A 17,876-nucleotide genomic window follows, 5' to 3' on the forward strand; every position below is an offset into this window, starting at 1 on the left:
TAGTCTTTATTTATATGAAGAGTCTCAAATTGGACAGGGAATATTTAATTTAGTAGGTTGCTCCCTTCAACCAGTACCTTACTGATGAATGAAGATAAAAATAATGTAATTTCACCTTTATAATGATAAGAATACCATATTGTAATCTATATATTTTCTGTAGACAGATTACTTTAATCATGTACCACATTCCTCCTGACTTCTTAGTGGGACTTTAAATTAATGTATATTGAAAATGAAGAGTAGTTTATGAACCATCTTTATATTCCATTCACAGAGAGACTTCGTTCTAGTACCTAAAACCCACTGTACAGTTACAATATTTTTTCACTGAAAACTGTAAATGTTTTTGAGAAAACTGACACTGCCTTTTAGCTATGGTCAATTAATATACCTGCAGATACTTGTGAGACTACAACTGCATATAGTGGCTTTCATCTGTCAGCTGACTCTGTTCTGGAGCATGTGACCCCAGATTCTCCTCTGAGGATACCATGCTTAGTAAGTCATTTTCTTCTCACAACATGGGACACAAGATAGTATTCTCATAAAGTCACAACAAGTTGCCAAGAGCACGAGTTAAATCACATGCAGTTGTTAACTTCTAAGTCTGCATCTCACATTTGAGTCCAGAGTCAGGGAACCTAAGATGAGCTCAGAAGGCTAGATTTATTCGTTAAGAGTTGTTTGACTTTGAATATCTTAAGACTGAGATATGTACTGACTGCAGGCTTTTTCCACCCCAGACTCACGGGGTTCTCTTAAATCTCCAACTCAATCACAACAGTTTCTTAGGAAACCCAGTGACTTAGCCTCTAATAAGCCATTTTGTCACCTGACTCTAGTTAGAGCTATAGGAGTAGATTGAACAGTCAGTGTTTTAATTCTTCAATTGATGAGTTTAACTCAATGAAACTAAATTAAGACTGCCTGGAAGTGTAATTTACTGTTTTTTTGTTTTGTTTTGTTTGGTTCTGTTTGTTTTTTTTTCTTTTTTCTGTCCTGAAAACTTTATTTGTTTGCTATATATGTCCTTAGCAGGACAATAGGCATTCCACAGGTAGTGCTGGTCAGTCTATGGGGTCAGTCAATGTGCAGACCTTTGCAAAACTTTGATCTGAGACCATAATTACAATTCAGTGTGGAAGTTCCCTGGGTGCAAATGTCAGCACTAGCCAGGAGTTGTTTTTCGTTCAAATCCTACAAGCTTTAGGGAATAAATTAGTGCATAGTTCTGAAATTCAAAAGCCTACTTTAAGAAAATGTTGGTTGATCAAGTAGCTAGCATTTCCATATGAGTTTGTGGCTTATAGACAAACTTCCTGGAGTCTAATCAAGTGCAGAAGAGACATGGAGTCCTTTAGGTAATAAATAATTTCCCCAATCCCTGATTGGTTAACCTAAACAGAAGGCAGGTTGAGTGGTAAAGCTTTGCTGACAAGTGAGCTGGTTCTGTTCTCCTGGTAGTTTTCTTCTCTTGGCTTTTGAATCCTGTTTTTCTTCCCAAGCAGTGTTATGCAAATGAACCAATTAATGCTAGATAAAATGATCTTCCTACCTCATGGTGTGTTTATAACTGGAAGGGCACCACTCTAAGTCACGTACCCATTCAGGGGACTCTGTAGGCCACTGCAAGGGTCTGATTAGCTCGACTGTGGAAGACAATCGCAGAGGCATCTGCTCCGTTAATTTTGAGGGAAAATTTACCAGATGGAGGCTGAAGATTTAAGTGATTAGAAGGTAGTTGATTGGAATACAAATTGGATTAAAAGAAATTAGATTGATATAAATCGAATTGAGTCACAACAGTTTGTGTTGTTCGTACCAAGGGCCAGTGGATTATGGGCGAAGCAGATGCTCCAAATGAGATAGGAATTAATGTGGCTTTGACAGTCCATCTGCGAAGGTCTGAATATCGAGTACATCCCTAATCTCTCTCTCCATTTATCAATGCCATACTGTTAATTAGTACTTCATTCATTAAGTTACTTACAGAAGAAAAAATCTCACCCCTATCCCCTCTCTGCCGGAGAATTTGTTATTCTGCCAAGAATTAGAAAGCTCTTTTCAGTTCAGCTTGTTACAGTTGACTGTGAGGATAGACCTGTGTCCTCTGCCTTATACATACAACTGCCTCTGGCACCAGGGCAGAACATTTCAAAATATTTGCTTGTCTCTTTCTCTCTATAAACATATAGTGAATGGGAGTCTTGCAAAAATGGCCGGGTACATTTGCAAAAAAGAGTGTGCAACTCTGATGATATAATTACATATGCATAATATACATGCTGCTTTTTAATAAAATATTCACTGGCATCATATATTTGGTTTAATAGAATGTGTTTGACATGAATATTGAGTGTCAGAGTCCTCCTTAAGAAGATGTTGGTAAAATGTGGTTCTCAGGACTGCAAATGAATGTGTGAGCTTCATGACAGTTCACTAGCTATACAACTTGCTGGAAAATTACAGATTATTGGCACTATCATATTTGGGCACACAGTGTCTGTAAAAGAAAAATATTCAATGAATTGGAAGCAAATGAAGCATCATTCTGAATACTGGTGCACCATTGGGAATACGATCCATTACAACCCAACAGTCGTTGACGTGAAGCTTTATCGTTACACCTTTGGCCCTGACAGTAAAACTCGCCATAAGGAAGGCAGTTGTACCTTGGCTCCCATCCAAGGGACCTGAGGATGTGGAGACTCAATGTGATCTCACGTCTAGAGCAGCTAGGGGATGTGTGGACTCCAAGGACTGCCATGGAGAAATGCCTGTGGGTATTAATAATAATCAGGGAAATACAACTCCTGGAGAGCAGAGAGGTAAAGATGGGACAAAAATGGAACACAGGATCCTGTGATGCAAGAAGCCTGGCTTTAAAGGTTGTGCCAAGTCATTCAGAAATAATCGAGGTCCAGACCGATGCAGGCTGCTTGCCAGAGGGAGGAGGGAGAGTTTCTATTTTTGTTAAGCGCAGGAAGGTAATGGCTTGTATAAAAGCATATTAAGTGTTGTGAAATTTGGTGTCTGTTGGAGAATATTCCTCCCGTCATGATCACTTTCAGCAATATGACTACTATAGGAATAAATATCTATAATATATTTATTCCTGACCCAAGCTACTGGGGCCCCACATACATCCTTCCAAGTCTCCCCAACTTAGGTGCCTGTTATAATCTTTCAAAGACTTAGCTTCACCTAATACCTTTAAAATCCCTTCTTCCTCTTCTTCTTCTGTAAAGATAGTGTCATTTGAGAGCCAGGCCTGACTACAGTATTGTTGTGTATGAAGGAAGCTGAGTGTATGCATACTGCCTTCTATGACCCCATATTTAGATAATGTATTAGGCTCATATTCCTAATCTGTATACTCATTGGTTTCATTTGATCATAATGAGAGTATCAACCAGAAAACCACAAAATTCAGGAGAAGGAAAAAACTTTCTCGACCTCAAGGCTCTAAAATGTAGAATGTAGTTATTCTAAAACAGAATGACTTTGGGTGATGAGAAAAATGGAGGAAGTTGGTCTCATGCTATTGTGTGAGAAATTAAATGACACCTAAAAATAATTTAGACTGCAGGGGTCAATCCCTTGTTCCTGTTTTGACACTCCAGTGCTCAATCTAATTGTTGTTTGTCTAATTGGTGGTAGCCGTTCATTAACAGCCGTCAGAACATCAAGGTGGAGCTTATTGAGCCTGGAGGAATCATACATGTGTTCTTATTCATGCCTTTGTTTCTGTGACTGATCATGGGGTGTTTAATATCTTTCTGAGACCCAATGAGGATAATTAAAGTAATCGCTTGCTTGTAAACTAATGACAACTTAGATACAGCCTCCTCCTTTGCTGATTGTTGACAGACTTTAGATAATTGATATATTTTCCCTCTGAAATTTGCTTCAGTGTTTTTGTGCAGTAGAGCTCAAATTCCATATGCTGGACACACAAACAGCAAGACTGATGAACATATGTCAACAGCATTCATGTAACTACTGTCTTTGTTTCTACTAATGATATGAGGAGTAATGTCCAGGGGCTAATTAAGGCCTCTAGTTATTAGATAATATATGTTCTTTTATGTTTAAAACTACTCATAAACAAAATGAAAAAACAATCATCCAGAATGAGCCATTGCTTGCCTTGTTACTTCAGTAGTTGTATCTTACACAGCTGACCCTAGTGTTCTTGTCAACATGAGCCATTTAGAGAAATATAGCAGGGTTGAGTTACAGCCATGAAACACAGGATTCTGCATTTCAATTGTTTAGCCTTGTAGTCAATGAATTTTTAAACTCAGAAAATAAGTAACATGGCCAAGAGTTAATGCAGTAAAGGATTTCTGGCACCTTGGCATGTCAGTCAGAGACACAAAGGCCCTTTGGCAACAGGAATAAATGTCCAAATAAAAGCTGAGACTTGGCATTGAGGTTCAGAGTTTGCACTTCAGTAGTAAAACTCATAGAGCAATTTGCTTAATCCTGACTGTGTAAACTGGATTTAGAAAAGTCCAATTTGTAAGTCATCTGGCAGGATAAATGGATTTCTACTGGCCAAGAAGGTGAAAGAATTCAGAAAACTTCAATAAAGAAACACCTAGATAACTGAAATTCTTACATATTTTTGCAGAATTTAAGAGAAAAGTGGATGAAGAGAAGATATTTATATCAGATAAACTATATGCTTTGGGTCATAATATTGTGGAACTGAGTTTTAAGAGAAATGGTGATAGATGAACGGAGAATAGGTATATGTATAGAGAAAAAGGAAGACTCCATAGAGATCTAAGCTAAAGTAGACATGGACGCCATTGGAGTTTAACCCTGTCACTGGGATATTGTCTACTTAGAGACCTGAAAAAAAGCAGGAGATGATGCCAGGAAGCAGAGGAGGATGAGGATTTTGGCAAGGCCCGGAGATAGACCATTCCTCTGAGAAATAGAATCTGAAGTATCACTGAGCCTGCAGGTGAGCTCCTAAGAAAAGCCTACAGCTTCCCTTAGCTTGAGATCAGAGAGATTGAGGCTGTTGTCATAGAGATAATAACTGACAGGAGGAGACAGAATGAGCTCCGTGGGAAGTATTGAGGAGAGGATCAGAGGATTAAGTCATACTTACCTGGGGAGCCATTAACTTAGGCCAAAATTACAACACTCTGTCTAACCTCAGTTCAGTAATTTACATATAACTGAAGGATTGGGAATGTTCATGTTTTGTTACATTTATGTTAGAAATTTATATGAAAATAATATAATATTCTTTTCTCATTGGAGGCAAGTAAACACACACACACACACACACACACACACTTACTTGTCTCATCTGCAAAGGAACCATGGGAAATATTATAGGATCATCATTATATCCTTAAATTTGCACACTTTCCATTTTATTCAAGTTTATTCATTTTGGCTCCTGTGTAAAATCCCACAGATCAGGACCCGATGATCCACACAGAATAAAGGACGATGAAGGCAACATCTGTATTTTTAAGCCTATTCTAAGCTGTCTCTTCTATGCCTTTCACATCACTGTAGTTATCTGCTGCTTCTTTCCCGTTTCTCAGCCTTGTCTCTCCTTGCAGCCTAATCAAGAGCAATTCTTTGCGTATTACTCCTTTTGCCTCACAACAAGAAAGTGTTGCACTTTAAGTGTGTCAATGATGTTAATCCCATACCACATGTTAAGAACCCACATAAACCTAGGGCGATCAATTTCACATGATGCCTCATTTGATAAAGCTTCAAAGTAAATGGACCAAGTAGAATGTGCCACTTTTTTTTTCCTCCATAAGTTAGTTGAAGATGGAAGATGGTTTTTAAAAGACCCAATGAATGTCATCTCTTAAAGTTTCATAGCACACAACTCAAGCAGAGAAAAGGTCATCTGAAGATATTTGCAGCACTCTTACCTGATGCTTTTTGCCATTCAGTAGAAAAATAAGCTCCTTTTCCCCCTTCACACTGAGTCTTTGCACTGAAAACAAAACTCAAGATTTCTGCTTCAGCACTGATATTATCTGCTAGTCATTTTCTTCTGAAACTGAAGACATTGCTTGATAGGAAATTTAAAGTTCTGTTAAACCACTCACTTTAAAAGCCTTCAAGAGATATCATTAATAGTAAGAACTAAGAAGAAAGTAGATCCCCAGATGAAACGTGCCCTGACCATTAAGGTAACTCATATGCCTTATCTACTATCATAACTCTTAAGTAGTAGCGTAAGCCTAACCAGTCATTCACACAGCCTTGTTATGTATGGGTGGCTTTTCAGGATCATTGTGCTTAACCAAATAAAGAGGTGGAAATTATTTCCATCAAAGACAATTGCCTAAACTGTATATATTTGTTATTTTACTGAATTAATGACAGAACATTAAAGAAAATCTGAACTCTAATTATTTCTGTAGGACCATAAACACTCAAGAAGCTTGGCAACTGTTTTTGCATACCTACTTTGAAAAAAACAAAACCATGTGCTTTTAGCATCATGAGCATTTTCCTTTTACTGCTGGGAGAAACAATATGAACTTGGGTTTGCATGCTGCAGAAATATGAGGTGATCACCACCATTCAGGTTGCTGAGCTGTAAAATCCATTCACTCTGAGCCTGATAGGCAAAGACAATGTGATAATACAAGCTGTATTCAGCTAGCTCCTTTTACAAGCCTCCTTTTTTTTTTTTTGCCCCCAAGGTACAGGCTTCAGCAAAGACTGGAACATGCCATTATGCAATATAAAGAAAAACTGAATTTAAAGCCGCCACTCCCACCATTCTAGAGAACACTTCATCCATTGAGATCGCTGTGTTGCTCCCTGAGGTGGAGCATTCATTTCACAAAGTGCAGTTTTACTTTAAAGTACACAATGTCTTACTGTGATAATATAGACATTTCAAGGAAAAATATGGGCTTTCAGAGGGAAAGAGTATAATTTCATTTTGTCCATCCATTGAAATTTTTGGTAACATGAGATAGAATTGTAATATTCATCTTCCTTTTGTGCGATTTAAATCCATGTGAGGGAGCCTTCAGAAAATATGGTTTGATGTCTCTTGATCCTCACTATACTTCTGTTGCAAAATCTAACAAGAAATAGACAGCATTCAAGGATTAACTAAGCAGTCAGGTTACAGGGTTCCATGAAGCCCTATTCATATTGCAAGAGATAAATTTTGATTAAATAGTTGAAAGCAATGCAAAAGTCACTATAGGAAGTGCAAAAAATCACTATGCATTGATATTTGTTCATGTGAAAATGAGCACAACTTAAAAATAAGTTCTTTGGCATGCCTAGATAATACTTGGTACCTGAATCCCGAATATATTGTTCGTTGTCAGCTGTGTTGTATATTTTCTGTGGCTTTTGTACATTTTTTTTTAAAATCAAAATTCCAGTTCTCTGATCTCCAGTGAAGTGAGTCTTCTAAATTTACTTGACTGCTTAATGAACTTATACAACATATTGATGGGAGACATGATATATTCATATTTAGAACAGTAGACAGCGTGTCATCTACATTGTTCAGCCTGCTGAGCTTGAAAGGCTTGGGTTTTTCAGGGATCTACTATTAAGTATATCACTCAGAATGACTTTGAGTTCGCTGCATAGAAATAGAAAACAGCAGAAGCTAAGAGTGTAGATGCACTCAAGCTACAGTTTTTTGCAGGACCAGTTACCGCATCAAAAGGACCATATCCTCTGAAATGATACCTTGTTGTGTTGACACAGTGACCAATTCCTTTGGGTACAGCAATAGAGGTTACACCAATTAAACCATGGATCACCGCAATAGAAGTAATCATTGACTGACTGATGATTGCACAGCATTCAATGCATAGAAAAATATCAGACCACGTTGTTATCTGGTTTGTGCTTCTGTGTTTTAAAAGAAGTAAGCTAAGACTTGCACACAGTGAGAAAGTTGGGATTCCACACTTCCCTGCAATATTTAATGAGTCATTTTCAGTTGTGTTGATACACTTAGGGAGAAACTTTATTAACTGCCAAATATAGGGCTTGTCATTTATAAAAATCCTGCATGTATTTGTATTATACTCTTAGGTTTCACCCCTAAAGCATTCTGTGTCTTAAGAATAATGTTAAGGCCAGGCAGGGGTGGTGTGTGCCTTTAATCCCTGCACCCAGAAGACAAGAGGCAATTGTATCTCTGTTAGTTCGAGACCAGCCTGCTCTACAAAAGGTTTTCTAGGACAGCCAAGGCTATACAGAGAGACCCTGTCCCACAAAACAAAACAAAACAAAACAAAACAAAAAAACCCAAAATTAATCAATACAACGTAAATAATCTTAAGGAGAAATTAAAGTAATGCACTTCATGCGAGTCATGTTAAACTGACTCTTTCAAGGGTTGGGTGTTGACTGAAAATCAGCAAGTATAAAATAAGAATATTTTATGAGTATGGGTGTGTCTCTGTGAGCCTGGGTATGTGTATGACACAGTGATGTAGGAGATCAGGAGAGATGATGCCTCAGTGATGGTTTTCCTCATCTGCCATGCTTGAGACAGCTTTGTTGTTAGTATGCTGCTGCTTATATAAGGCTGGATGGTCTGTAAGCTTCAGGCACATCTGCAGTCTCAACCACTGAGCACCCTGTAAGACTTCTGGGATTATAGATATGTACATCCATGTGGTATTAAACAGCTATTGGGCCTCACACATGCACTGCAAACATTTCATCCACTGAGCTGTTCCTTCCACACCCAGTCAGGTTTCTACACACATGCTCATATCTTGGATCTAAGGATTCTAACAAATTGTTTCATGAAGGTGCTTGGTTTATAATAATATCTCCAATCTGTTTTTTCAAATCTCCCTTATTTATTATATGAGGAATGGAATGTGGGTATAACTTAAACAAAGATTCTCAAATTTAATTTTGGCTAGTGATAAAAAAGTTTCAAGTTAGTAAATTCATTGTGCATTCTAAACATATAAAAACTAAATATTTTAAAAATGTGTCTATCCGATGTGTTAAAATGTTAGTGATGATGAGAATGGGGGTTTGTTTTTAGACATTAACTCAGGTTTTTTGTAGTTATGATCATTGAGACTAAAGTCACTGTAAGAGAATTTTCATAATGTATTGCTCATGAAGTAGAATAGCAGGCCTGGATGTGACCTGTCCATTAAGAGCTTATCACAGCCATTAAACTGATGTCAATCATTTTCTTAAAAAGCTCAACATTATTATACAAGTTAATGTGTTTGAGATTGTTTCATTGTATCATATCTTATTAATTCAATGCAATTTCACACCATGACATGGGATTTAAAATTTGATAATAAGAAACTAAATTTCAAAGGTATCTTTCCAGAAGTAGGGATTTCTTTTGCCACTATAAGGCAAGCCAGTATAGCCCAGGAAGACCTCTGATCTGGTGGCAAATCATTCTTTACAGAGAGCCTTCCACCATTAAGATGTAGCGAATTGATTTGAAATTGGACTGGATGTCTATCCAGGTGAATGCATTGCCTTCTCACCAAATTGTCAGAAAATGAATTTATTAAGTAGGAGATTAATTTCTCTGTAGGAACAGTACCACTAAAATGATCTGGGATACATTCAGACATTTACATAAAGATTTCTCTTTAATATTATATAAATTATATATATATTCCCATGTATCTGCTTCTGCGCTCAATCATCAAAAGATACTGACTGTAAAATGATACAAAAGAACTCTGCTTTAGCTGTATCCAGGGCCACCTGACTTGGCAAGTTCAAAGTTTTGGATATGAACAGCCAAAAAATATATAACATTCACATAAGTGATTAAAACCTACCTAACAGTGGTTCTGAATAGGACAGGATAATGAAGACAATACTGGAGATTATATTTGAGTTTTTAATATGTCCAGCAATTTCTTCTAACAGTGAGAACAGAAATACAATTGAGAAATTTAAAGGAGTATTTTTATGAATCTTAGTTTTCTTCCATTCCCTGTGACTAATGCAAAAAATTTGGGGATGTAAATAAAATAATTATTTAATAAAAGAATAAAAATCCTAATTGTCTAAAGAGAAGAAATTTTTGGAGAATTTAGTCACCATAATTTTTAAATTATGAATGAAATAATAGCTTTTAACATGTATGTAACCATGTTTTAACATGTATGTAGCCAGTTTTTCTTTTGCTAAAACTATTTGTCAAATAACTCATTATTTCAATTTGCTGATCAGTGGGACACTGAGTCTCATTTCTTTCACTGAGGAAAATGTTCAATTGGATTTATTTTGATGGAAGGATATAAAGGTATCAATGGATACAGCTAAACGTAACAATCGATAAAAGAATAATGTCGGAATTCTCCTCAGGAAAGACATATTCTTGTCCATTGATCAATATTTTATGAGCTAAATTTGGAAAATTATTTGTAATGGCTTACAGAGGAAGAAAATACAACATGCTGACTACATACTATCCTAATGACATACTAAGTTTCAGCCTTTTTGAAAACCAGCTATTTATGCCTCTGTCAACCATCTCTCTAACATCAGATTATCTATCTGTAACTTATCATCTATCTGTTTCTTTTAAACTTAAATGAGATGTTCATATGTGATCTACAGTACACAAATAAGATAAGTAAGAATATTAATAATAGTTAAGTAATATCCCTTATCCATCGTGTCTGGAATGCTGAATCTTACTTTAGTGTCAGGTAGCCTTCACTAATTCATGACGTGTTATTATAATCATCAAATTGGGATGAAGATAATGTTACAATATTCACCTATGCACTTAGGCATCACCATAACTGTTGCCATTTTCTGTATTAATTTTGCCAGTTTATGTCAAATTACTATGAACAAAAACAATTATGATGAACTAAGATGAACAATTATAAACATTTTAAGATGGAAAAATAGACACTCTAGAAATTTTGCTGTAGCAAAAGAACTTCCCACTCTGCTTGTAATTTTTAATGAAATTCTTCTATCAGAAAAAGTCAGGACATTTTGGAAGCCATTGACCTGTGGAAGTTCTAATAGTTCACAGAGACGGTTGTTTTGTGAATGAAAACTAAGCTCCAAGAACAAGGAAAGAGCATTTTACTTTGAAACCCTTGTCAAGAAGTACACTTCTAGATACTTGACTGTCCTTGTTTCACGTGACCTCACTTCTGAGAAAAAAGTTCTATAGTGCTCAAAGCACATGAGTGGTTATTGACTCAATAAAGCAAAATGTAACAGCATTCATAAATTAGAAGTTACTTCACTGGCACAACATTTAAAAAAATAACTAAGCACTCAAATTTAGAGAAGGATTTTTTTTTTCCAAAAACATTAGAAAATTTCTGGGTAATGAAAATTATTCTTTATGCAAGTTAGGCATCCTCAGGAGAGTGGTCAACAGGACATCTGTTGGTAGCCCTGGGGGATGCTTGAATATAGCTGAATCTAAATGTATGATCTTGTCTGGGTTGGAACTCTAATTTTACAGCTTCTTACACCTGTTCACAGCCACCCAGTAATTGTGGAAACCAGGCAATTTTGCTTTTCAGAACTATCACAGGAGCTCCCCTCCTAGCCAACCTAGACAAAGGATCCCAGGTTCTTCCAGAGATGCTGTCTCAAAGACAAGGAGGAAAGAAATCAAAGGATAGAGTTTATATACCTTCTGCCTGCCAAGTACATTCAAACACATGCAACAAATACACATGTCCTCCCACACCTATCTTACACACACACACACACACACACACACACACACACACACACACACACGAACACATACAAATGCACACACACACACACTTTTTTTGTTTGTTTGTTTGTTTGTTTGTTTTTTCAAGACAGGGTTTCTCTGTATAGCCCTGGCTGTCCTGTCCTGGAACTCACTCTGTGGACCAGGCTGGCCTCGAACTCAGAAATCCACCTGCCTCTGCCTTCCAGAGTGCTGGGATTACAGGCATACGTCACCACCGCCCGGCTACACACACACTCTTAAATAAAAGAAACGCCTTAATATTTGTCTGTGGGCACAGAGAGTTAAATTCAAAAATACAGAGATTGGTTTGGGTCTGGTTCATGGATGACACACACATTTGTAAATCATCTCATATTCAAAGACATTGTGGGTGAATCACCTTTGAAAACCAAGGCAGGTATTTAATAAATACATTATAGGTCGTGGCATTCAGGTAGTTTTTTTTTTTTTAATTGAAATTGAGTTTAGAAAAGATTTTTTTTAAAGGCTGCTGTACACCCAGTGTGCAAACTCTCTTTGCACTTCTATTGATGTTTTAAGGGCATCAGGAATATTATAGAAGAAAGGTGTTGAGTTTCTTTTCTGTTCCTACAATGGTTTCAGTTAGGAAGAAGTCATATGACTATTCCACAGTTACTTTCACCATTGGGATATTACTTTTAGGAGCCTTTAAAAATTTCCCCATTTGCTTTCTTTGATATGAGCTAGGGTGAGTTTAAGAAAACCTTTTTAATTAAAAGTCAACTTCTCAATTAATAAAAGAGAAATGTAAATATACTAGTTTGATGTCAGCTACAAGGACTCTCTGAATTCTTCTATAGCTATTGTTTCTTTGCTCACTGTCTGCTTAACAATCTTGTCTGAATATTTTACATTATGAGTTTATTATTAGCACTAATATAAAATTAAGGATTTTTTTAAATCCAGAGAAAAGAGTTTGTCAACAAATAAAAAGATAGACACGTCAAGTGGTGATAATAGTGAAAAATAAACATATATATTTACGTAGAGTCAGTCAGTATTAAGTAGGAGCAGATGGTGCATGGTTTTTAGCATCATAGATCATAGCCCTTTCCTTCCTATCTTCTTCATACCTTTCCTCCTTTTCTCTACCCCTTTTTCCTTGTTTTTTCTCTTTTATCTCCTCCTGTTCCAACCATATCTTCTTCCTTTTATAAGAAAACTTAAAAAATGTTCTCAATTCAGTGCCACCCCAAATTAAATCTGTTATTATTTGCGGTGTGTGTATCTCAGGAAGGAATCTTGTTTACCATGAGCATATGGACATTGGGGGTCTGTGGGCACATTCTGGTTTCCGTGATCTCTTCATCTTTATGTTGTCTTTTATAGTCATTGGGGGCCACAAACTATGTTAAAATTCTCTAAGGTCCAGTCTTTGGTATCGCTCTGGGTGATGAGCTCTCCTCCTCCTGATACACTGGGTAGTGTCATCCCTGCTGAGTTCTGCTGACAACTCAGTTTTTGGTTGTTCTGTCACATAATTGAGTCATGTGCTTAAACCATGCACATTTATAGTCTTTCATAATATAAAGGCCCTAAATTGTAGATCATATATTGTCCACTGTCACTAATGCCACACTGTATTAAGTCCCCCCCCAAATACCCATTTTTTCATATACAATTACGAATAATTCTTGGAGATACTTGAGACTTATTTATTAGCTCTATCCTAGAGCTGTAACTTTGTATGTGATGATTTAAGGGCACTCATATTGATTCTACACACTTTCAGTTACACCCTAAAATCCAGATTCTAACTTTATTATTTCCATATATCTTCCATTTGATCTCTCTTTGTCTGAATGATGAGACCTTCCCAATTTTATTTTCTGCTCTACTTAACTGTTGCAGGCCTGATAATTACATTTAAAGTCTGAAATTATAAACGAGCAAAGGATTCTGTAATACATTATTTGCTTTAAGGGCACAGTATGCATGTTATCTGCCCCTTGCTGCTCTCATTCAGACTGTGACTTCCTGTCCAAACATCTCACCTCTAGTAAATCAACTTTAAAATTCTGCCCTGCAGATTTTGCTAGAGTTCTTTTGCTGGGTTTGATGAAATGAAATTGGTAGTTTGCAACCTTTAAAAAAAGATATTCTCTTCCAAAATTGAAGGTAAGCTCATACCCAAATGAAGTTCTGTTCATTAGTAACAACATGCATTTTTACGTGATTTGAAAGTCGATTAGAATTACACTGAAGCTCATTGCCTCCCATTACTGATCAGAAATCCGCAAGTCTAACTCACTGCATGGAACATTATAATAAAAACTGTAGGATGCTCCACTATAGATTATCATTGTTACCTCTGAATGGCTATTGCTTCTAGAATATCCTTTTGATTCATCTGGGAGATATCACCTGCACTACAATAGTATTCACTGTTTGAAAGCCAAAAGTGCAGACATTGGTTAGGATCATTTGTTGTTCTATATGAGGACCAGGGTCTGTTTCTCAGCACTCAGGTTGTGTGACTCACAGAGGCTAAAAAACATTAGATCCAGGGTGTGTACAGACAGATCCATAAATAAGCAAATAAATCTTTGAAAGAACAAACAGACTTAAAAGTATCCAAAATCGAACACAGTGCATAATGTTGATCTTAAATTGCCCTGCTTTAATGGTTTAGCTTTTGCTGCATGGTAAGAATGTTATCGGTGCATGTATTAGTATATTTACTGTTGCTACCACAAAATACCTGGGCACTTTATAAATTAAAAGGATACTTTAGGCTCTGTTTCCTAGAACCAACTCTTGGCCATGAGTGAGGGAATCCTGACTGCATCAGAGTAGCAGGTGGCACACTCATTGCTGAGTAAGAATGAAAGGAAAGACAGCAGCTGGAGATGTTCACAGGTCACTCTCCGTCTCAGAACAATTCACTTCTGCAAAAACTTAGCCTATAAGAATAGAAACAACCTTGCCCAAGAATGATACCCACAGTCACCTAATTACACTTAGATAGGTCATCTGTTTTTCAGGTCACCAATATCTTCATTTTACCACTTTGGACACCATAATTTCAACTCATTCAAATGTGGAGGACAGCAAACAATCAGTTAAACACAGGGCATTTCTATTTTACCCTACAATGAAATACCAAATTTTATCTCTATTTATATTAACATACAAGATATATTTCTTCCTTTTCCACTACAATATTATTTATCATGGATAGATTTTTATTTATTGTTTATATATTTTCATATTTTTTTAGTAAGTTTGTTCGTTAATATTCTGAATTTCAAGCAACAGTTTGCCTATTTCCATCGATTATGCTGGAAACCAAAATTATTTATTCATTTATTTACTTGTTTCCTATTTCCTTCACAGATGGTCATGTTACTGCACCTCAAATTCAGTGTGCATATAGAATTAAATTCACACATCTCAGACTAATTTGAAACTTTACTAGCCACATCACATTCCTCTCAAAGACAAGATGGCGTATACACTGTCTGATTTTTTTCTGTGCTTTTTTTAACGGGGTTGGGCTTGTCCACATGGTTTGTTTTCCTGGTAAACAGTAAGTATGGACAGAATAAGAAGCCAGTCAATCCTATTCACCTTGGTCCTCATTTCAACATGGTGGTCCTCCCATCGGGTCGGATGATGTGGGTGCCTTGTCGTCTTTACTTTTAATTGCCATTTTTATGGAATATGTTATGCTTCACCGCTAAGATTAGCATTAATGTTGTATGGCCTCCATGTACAAAAGAGTTTGTGATGCTTTAGAGAAGTATAGAAAACCAAGAAAGTCAAATATGGATAAAATATTGCATCTTGTTATTCCATTAAATATTTGAAAAGTTTTAATCCTTCGGGTATGAATTTAAATGAAACGTATTACAGTTAAGGGAGCGTATTAAACTGATCTCCTTTCCATCATGTTTTTTAGGATCTCGTCTTCGTCAAGAAGACTTCCCCCCCAGGATCGTAGAACACCCTTCTGACGTCATCGTCTCCAAGGGAGAGCCCACCACTCTGAACTGTAAAGCAGAAGGCCGGCCCACTCCCACCATTGAATGGTACAAGGATGGTGAGAGGGTGGAGACGGACAAGGATGATCCCAGGTCGCACAGGATGCTTCTGCCCAGCGGATCCTTATTCTTTTTGCGAATTGTTCACGGACGCAGAAGTAAACCGGATGAAGGGAGTTACGTTTGTGTTGCACGGAACTATCTTGGTGAAGCAGTAAGTCGGAACGCGTCTCTGGAAGTGGCATGTAAGTAAACACCGTGGGCCTCATGGCCCATACATTCTGTAGAGTAAAACATCTGGAGTAATGCACAACCTCTGCTTCTCTGAGGAAACATGGTTAAAATTCTGTCAGTATAGGGACGGCGACAATTATGTTTACTTAAATTTGAATCAAGTCAATGTTGTTATAGTGAAGCAATGGGCAAGACATAATGCTATTGTACTGCAAATTTGAACTCTTGATGAGATCTTTAATAGAGTATCAATGCTACTTACGTTAAAATCAAAAATTTATTTACAATAACGTTATAAAATACAAAACTAAATTCCTTATTGAATGTTTGTTACACACACACACACACACACACACACACACACACATATATATATATACATACATACATACATGTGAACTTTTGAAGTAACCTTATTCTCTATACTATAATATCTCCATTTTTCTTATAGACCAAATCCATAAACAGTAGGTATGTAAGGAAGAATATAGCACAAATTATATCAAAAACTTTTATTTATTTTTTTTAATCGTTGACCTTATCACAGAACAGGTAACCATGCTGTTGTCAGAGTTTCTAATTTCTACTCAATCTTAACATTAAAAATAGATAAGAACTTTTCTCTCTCCTATGAACTTTTTGAAATATTTATTTGCCTTCCCTGTCACCAATTAAAGTAACAATTTTAGTGCCTGGCTTCTATTTAAATATACACCCCATCGACTTCAGTGGTGGTGATATGTGATTGATTGCTTTGGTCTGAGGATTTGGGGAGCTAGTAACTTACTTGTTTTTAGGAAAGGTTTTATCTTCAGAGACCTGTGAGCCTGAGGACAGCAACGGCTCATTGGTAGAGATGGTTGTCCCCTTGTGATAACTGGGAGGGTGCTCAAAATATAGGGACCTTCTGCTAATTAAAGGATATGTTCTATATGTTATCTCAGCAGATTATACTGCTTATGTACAGTGAGTTGAAGTTTGCAACAGTATGTAATTGTTTTTTGCACCTGGAAATGTCTTTTGATGATCAAATCAAACTACTCTTTATTTAACAATCTTGGTGAGTTCTTGTTCTCAAGCATCTTGTCTTCTGATTTAAAGTTTCATTGCAGAAACTATGAACTAACCAATGTTTAAATATGTAACATCAATAAAAATTGAGTGGAAGTTCTTAAAATACAGACATTTGAAACTTTTACTAGTAATGCAGTTGTCCAAAAAAAAAATGGCTTCTGTTTTTTTTAATACTTTACAAAGGACTTAAATATTAATGTAGTAGGAAATATAATATGAAAGCACAACTTTAAGAATGCATAGTTTCTGTATACATTTTCCACTTAAAAGTGCCCACTTTCTGAAACCTTTGAGTACATTGAAATATTTCACTGTCCAATTCTAATGATCCACATCTCCTTGTTGTAAATATGATTGGTATTGTCCTCCCATTTCGTAAGTAATTAGAGTGCATAGCTGCTAGATAATCAAGGCGTAGAAAGCAAGATAATGGGGATTTCAAGAATAGATCTTTATTCTTGCAACTTTTGCTCTCTGGGAATTTTTCTGCATTCCTATAACACTGCTAATAAACAGAATTATTTTAGATAAATGAAAATGAAGAAATTTTACTTTTTTTCCATAGCATTATTTTTTTACTCAGCAGCCAAGCACCACTTAACTAATTTCACTTCAGAACATTACAAATTTTTCAAAGTTGGCTGTCAACTTCTTTGTAGAATAGTTATAAATACTTGTTTTGGAGTCTTAGTTTTGTTATAATTGGTCCTCAAACACATTCATCTTTTGCTTTTATTTTGTCTGAAAACTTTCCTGTCCCCTTACTTAATTCTTAAATAATGAATCAAACTCTTAGAAGAAGAAAAAATCTAATGATT

The 17,876-nt window shown here is 36.3% G+C and overlaps 1 protein-coding gene across 5 annotated transcripts in view; it reads left to right on the forward strand.

Moving 5' to 3' along the window:
- Window positions 1-17,876, forward strand: part of Robo2 (roundabout guidance receptor 2) — a 506,393-nt gene that overhangs the window by 34,090 nt on the left and 454,427 nt on the right. For all 5 annotated transcript variants that reach the window (XM_052158220.1, XM_052158221.1, XM_052158222.1 and 2 more), the window contains exon 2: window positions 15,669-15,995. In XM_052158220.1, coding sequence (XP_052014180.1) covers window positions 15,669-15,995 — 327 coding nt within the window. The remainder of the gene's footprint in view (window positions 1-15,668; window positions 15,996-17,876) is intronic.

The sequence above is a fragment of the Apodemus sylvaticus genome, chromosome 15 (assembly GCF_947179515.1).
Source record: "Apodemus sylvaticus chromosome 15, mApoSyl1.1, whole genome shotgun sequence".
In the NCBI taxonomy this organism is placed as follows: domain Eukaryota; kingdom Metazoa; phylum Chordata; class Mammalia; order Rodentia; family Muridae; genus Apodemus; species Apodemus sylvaticus.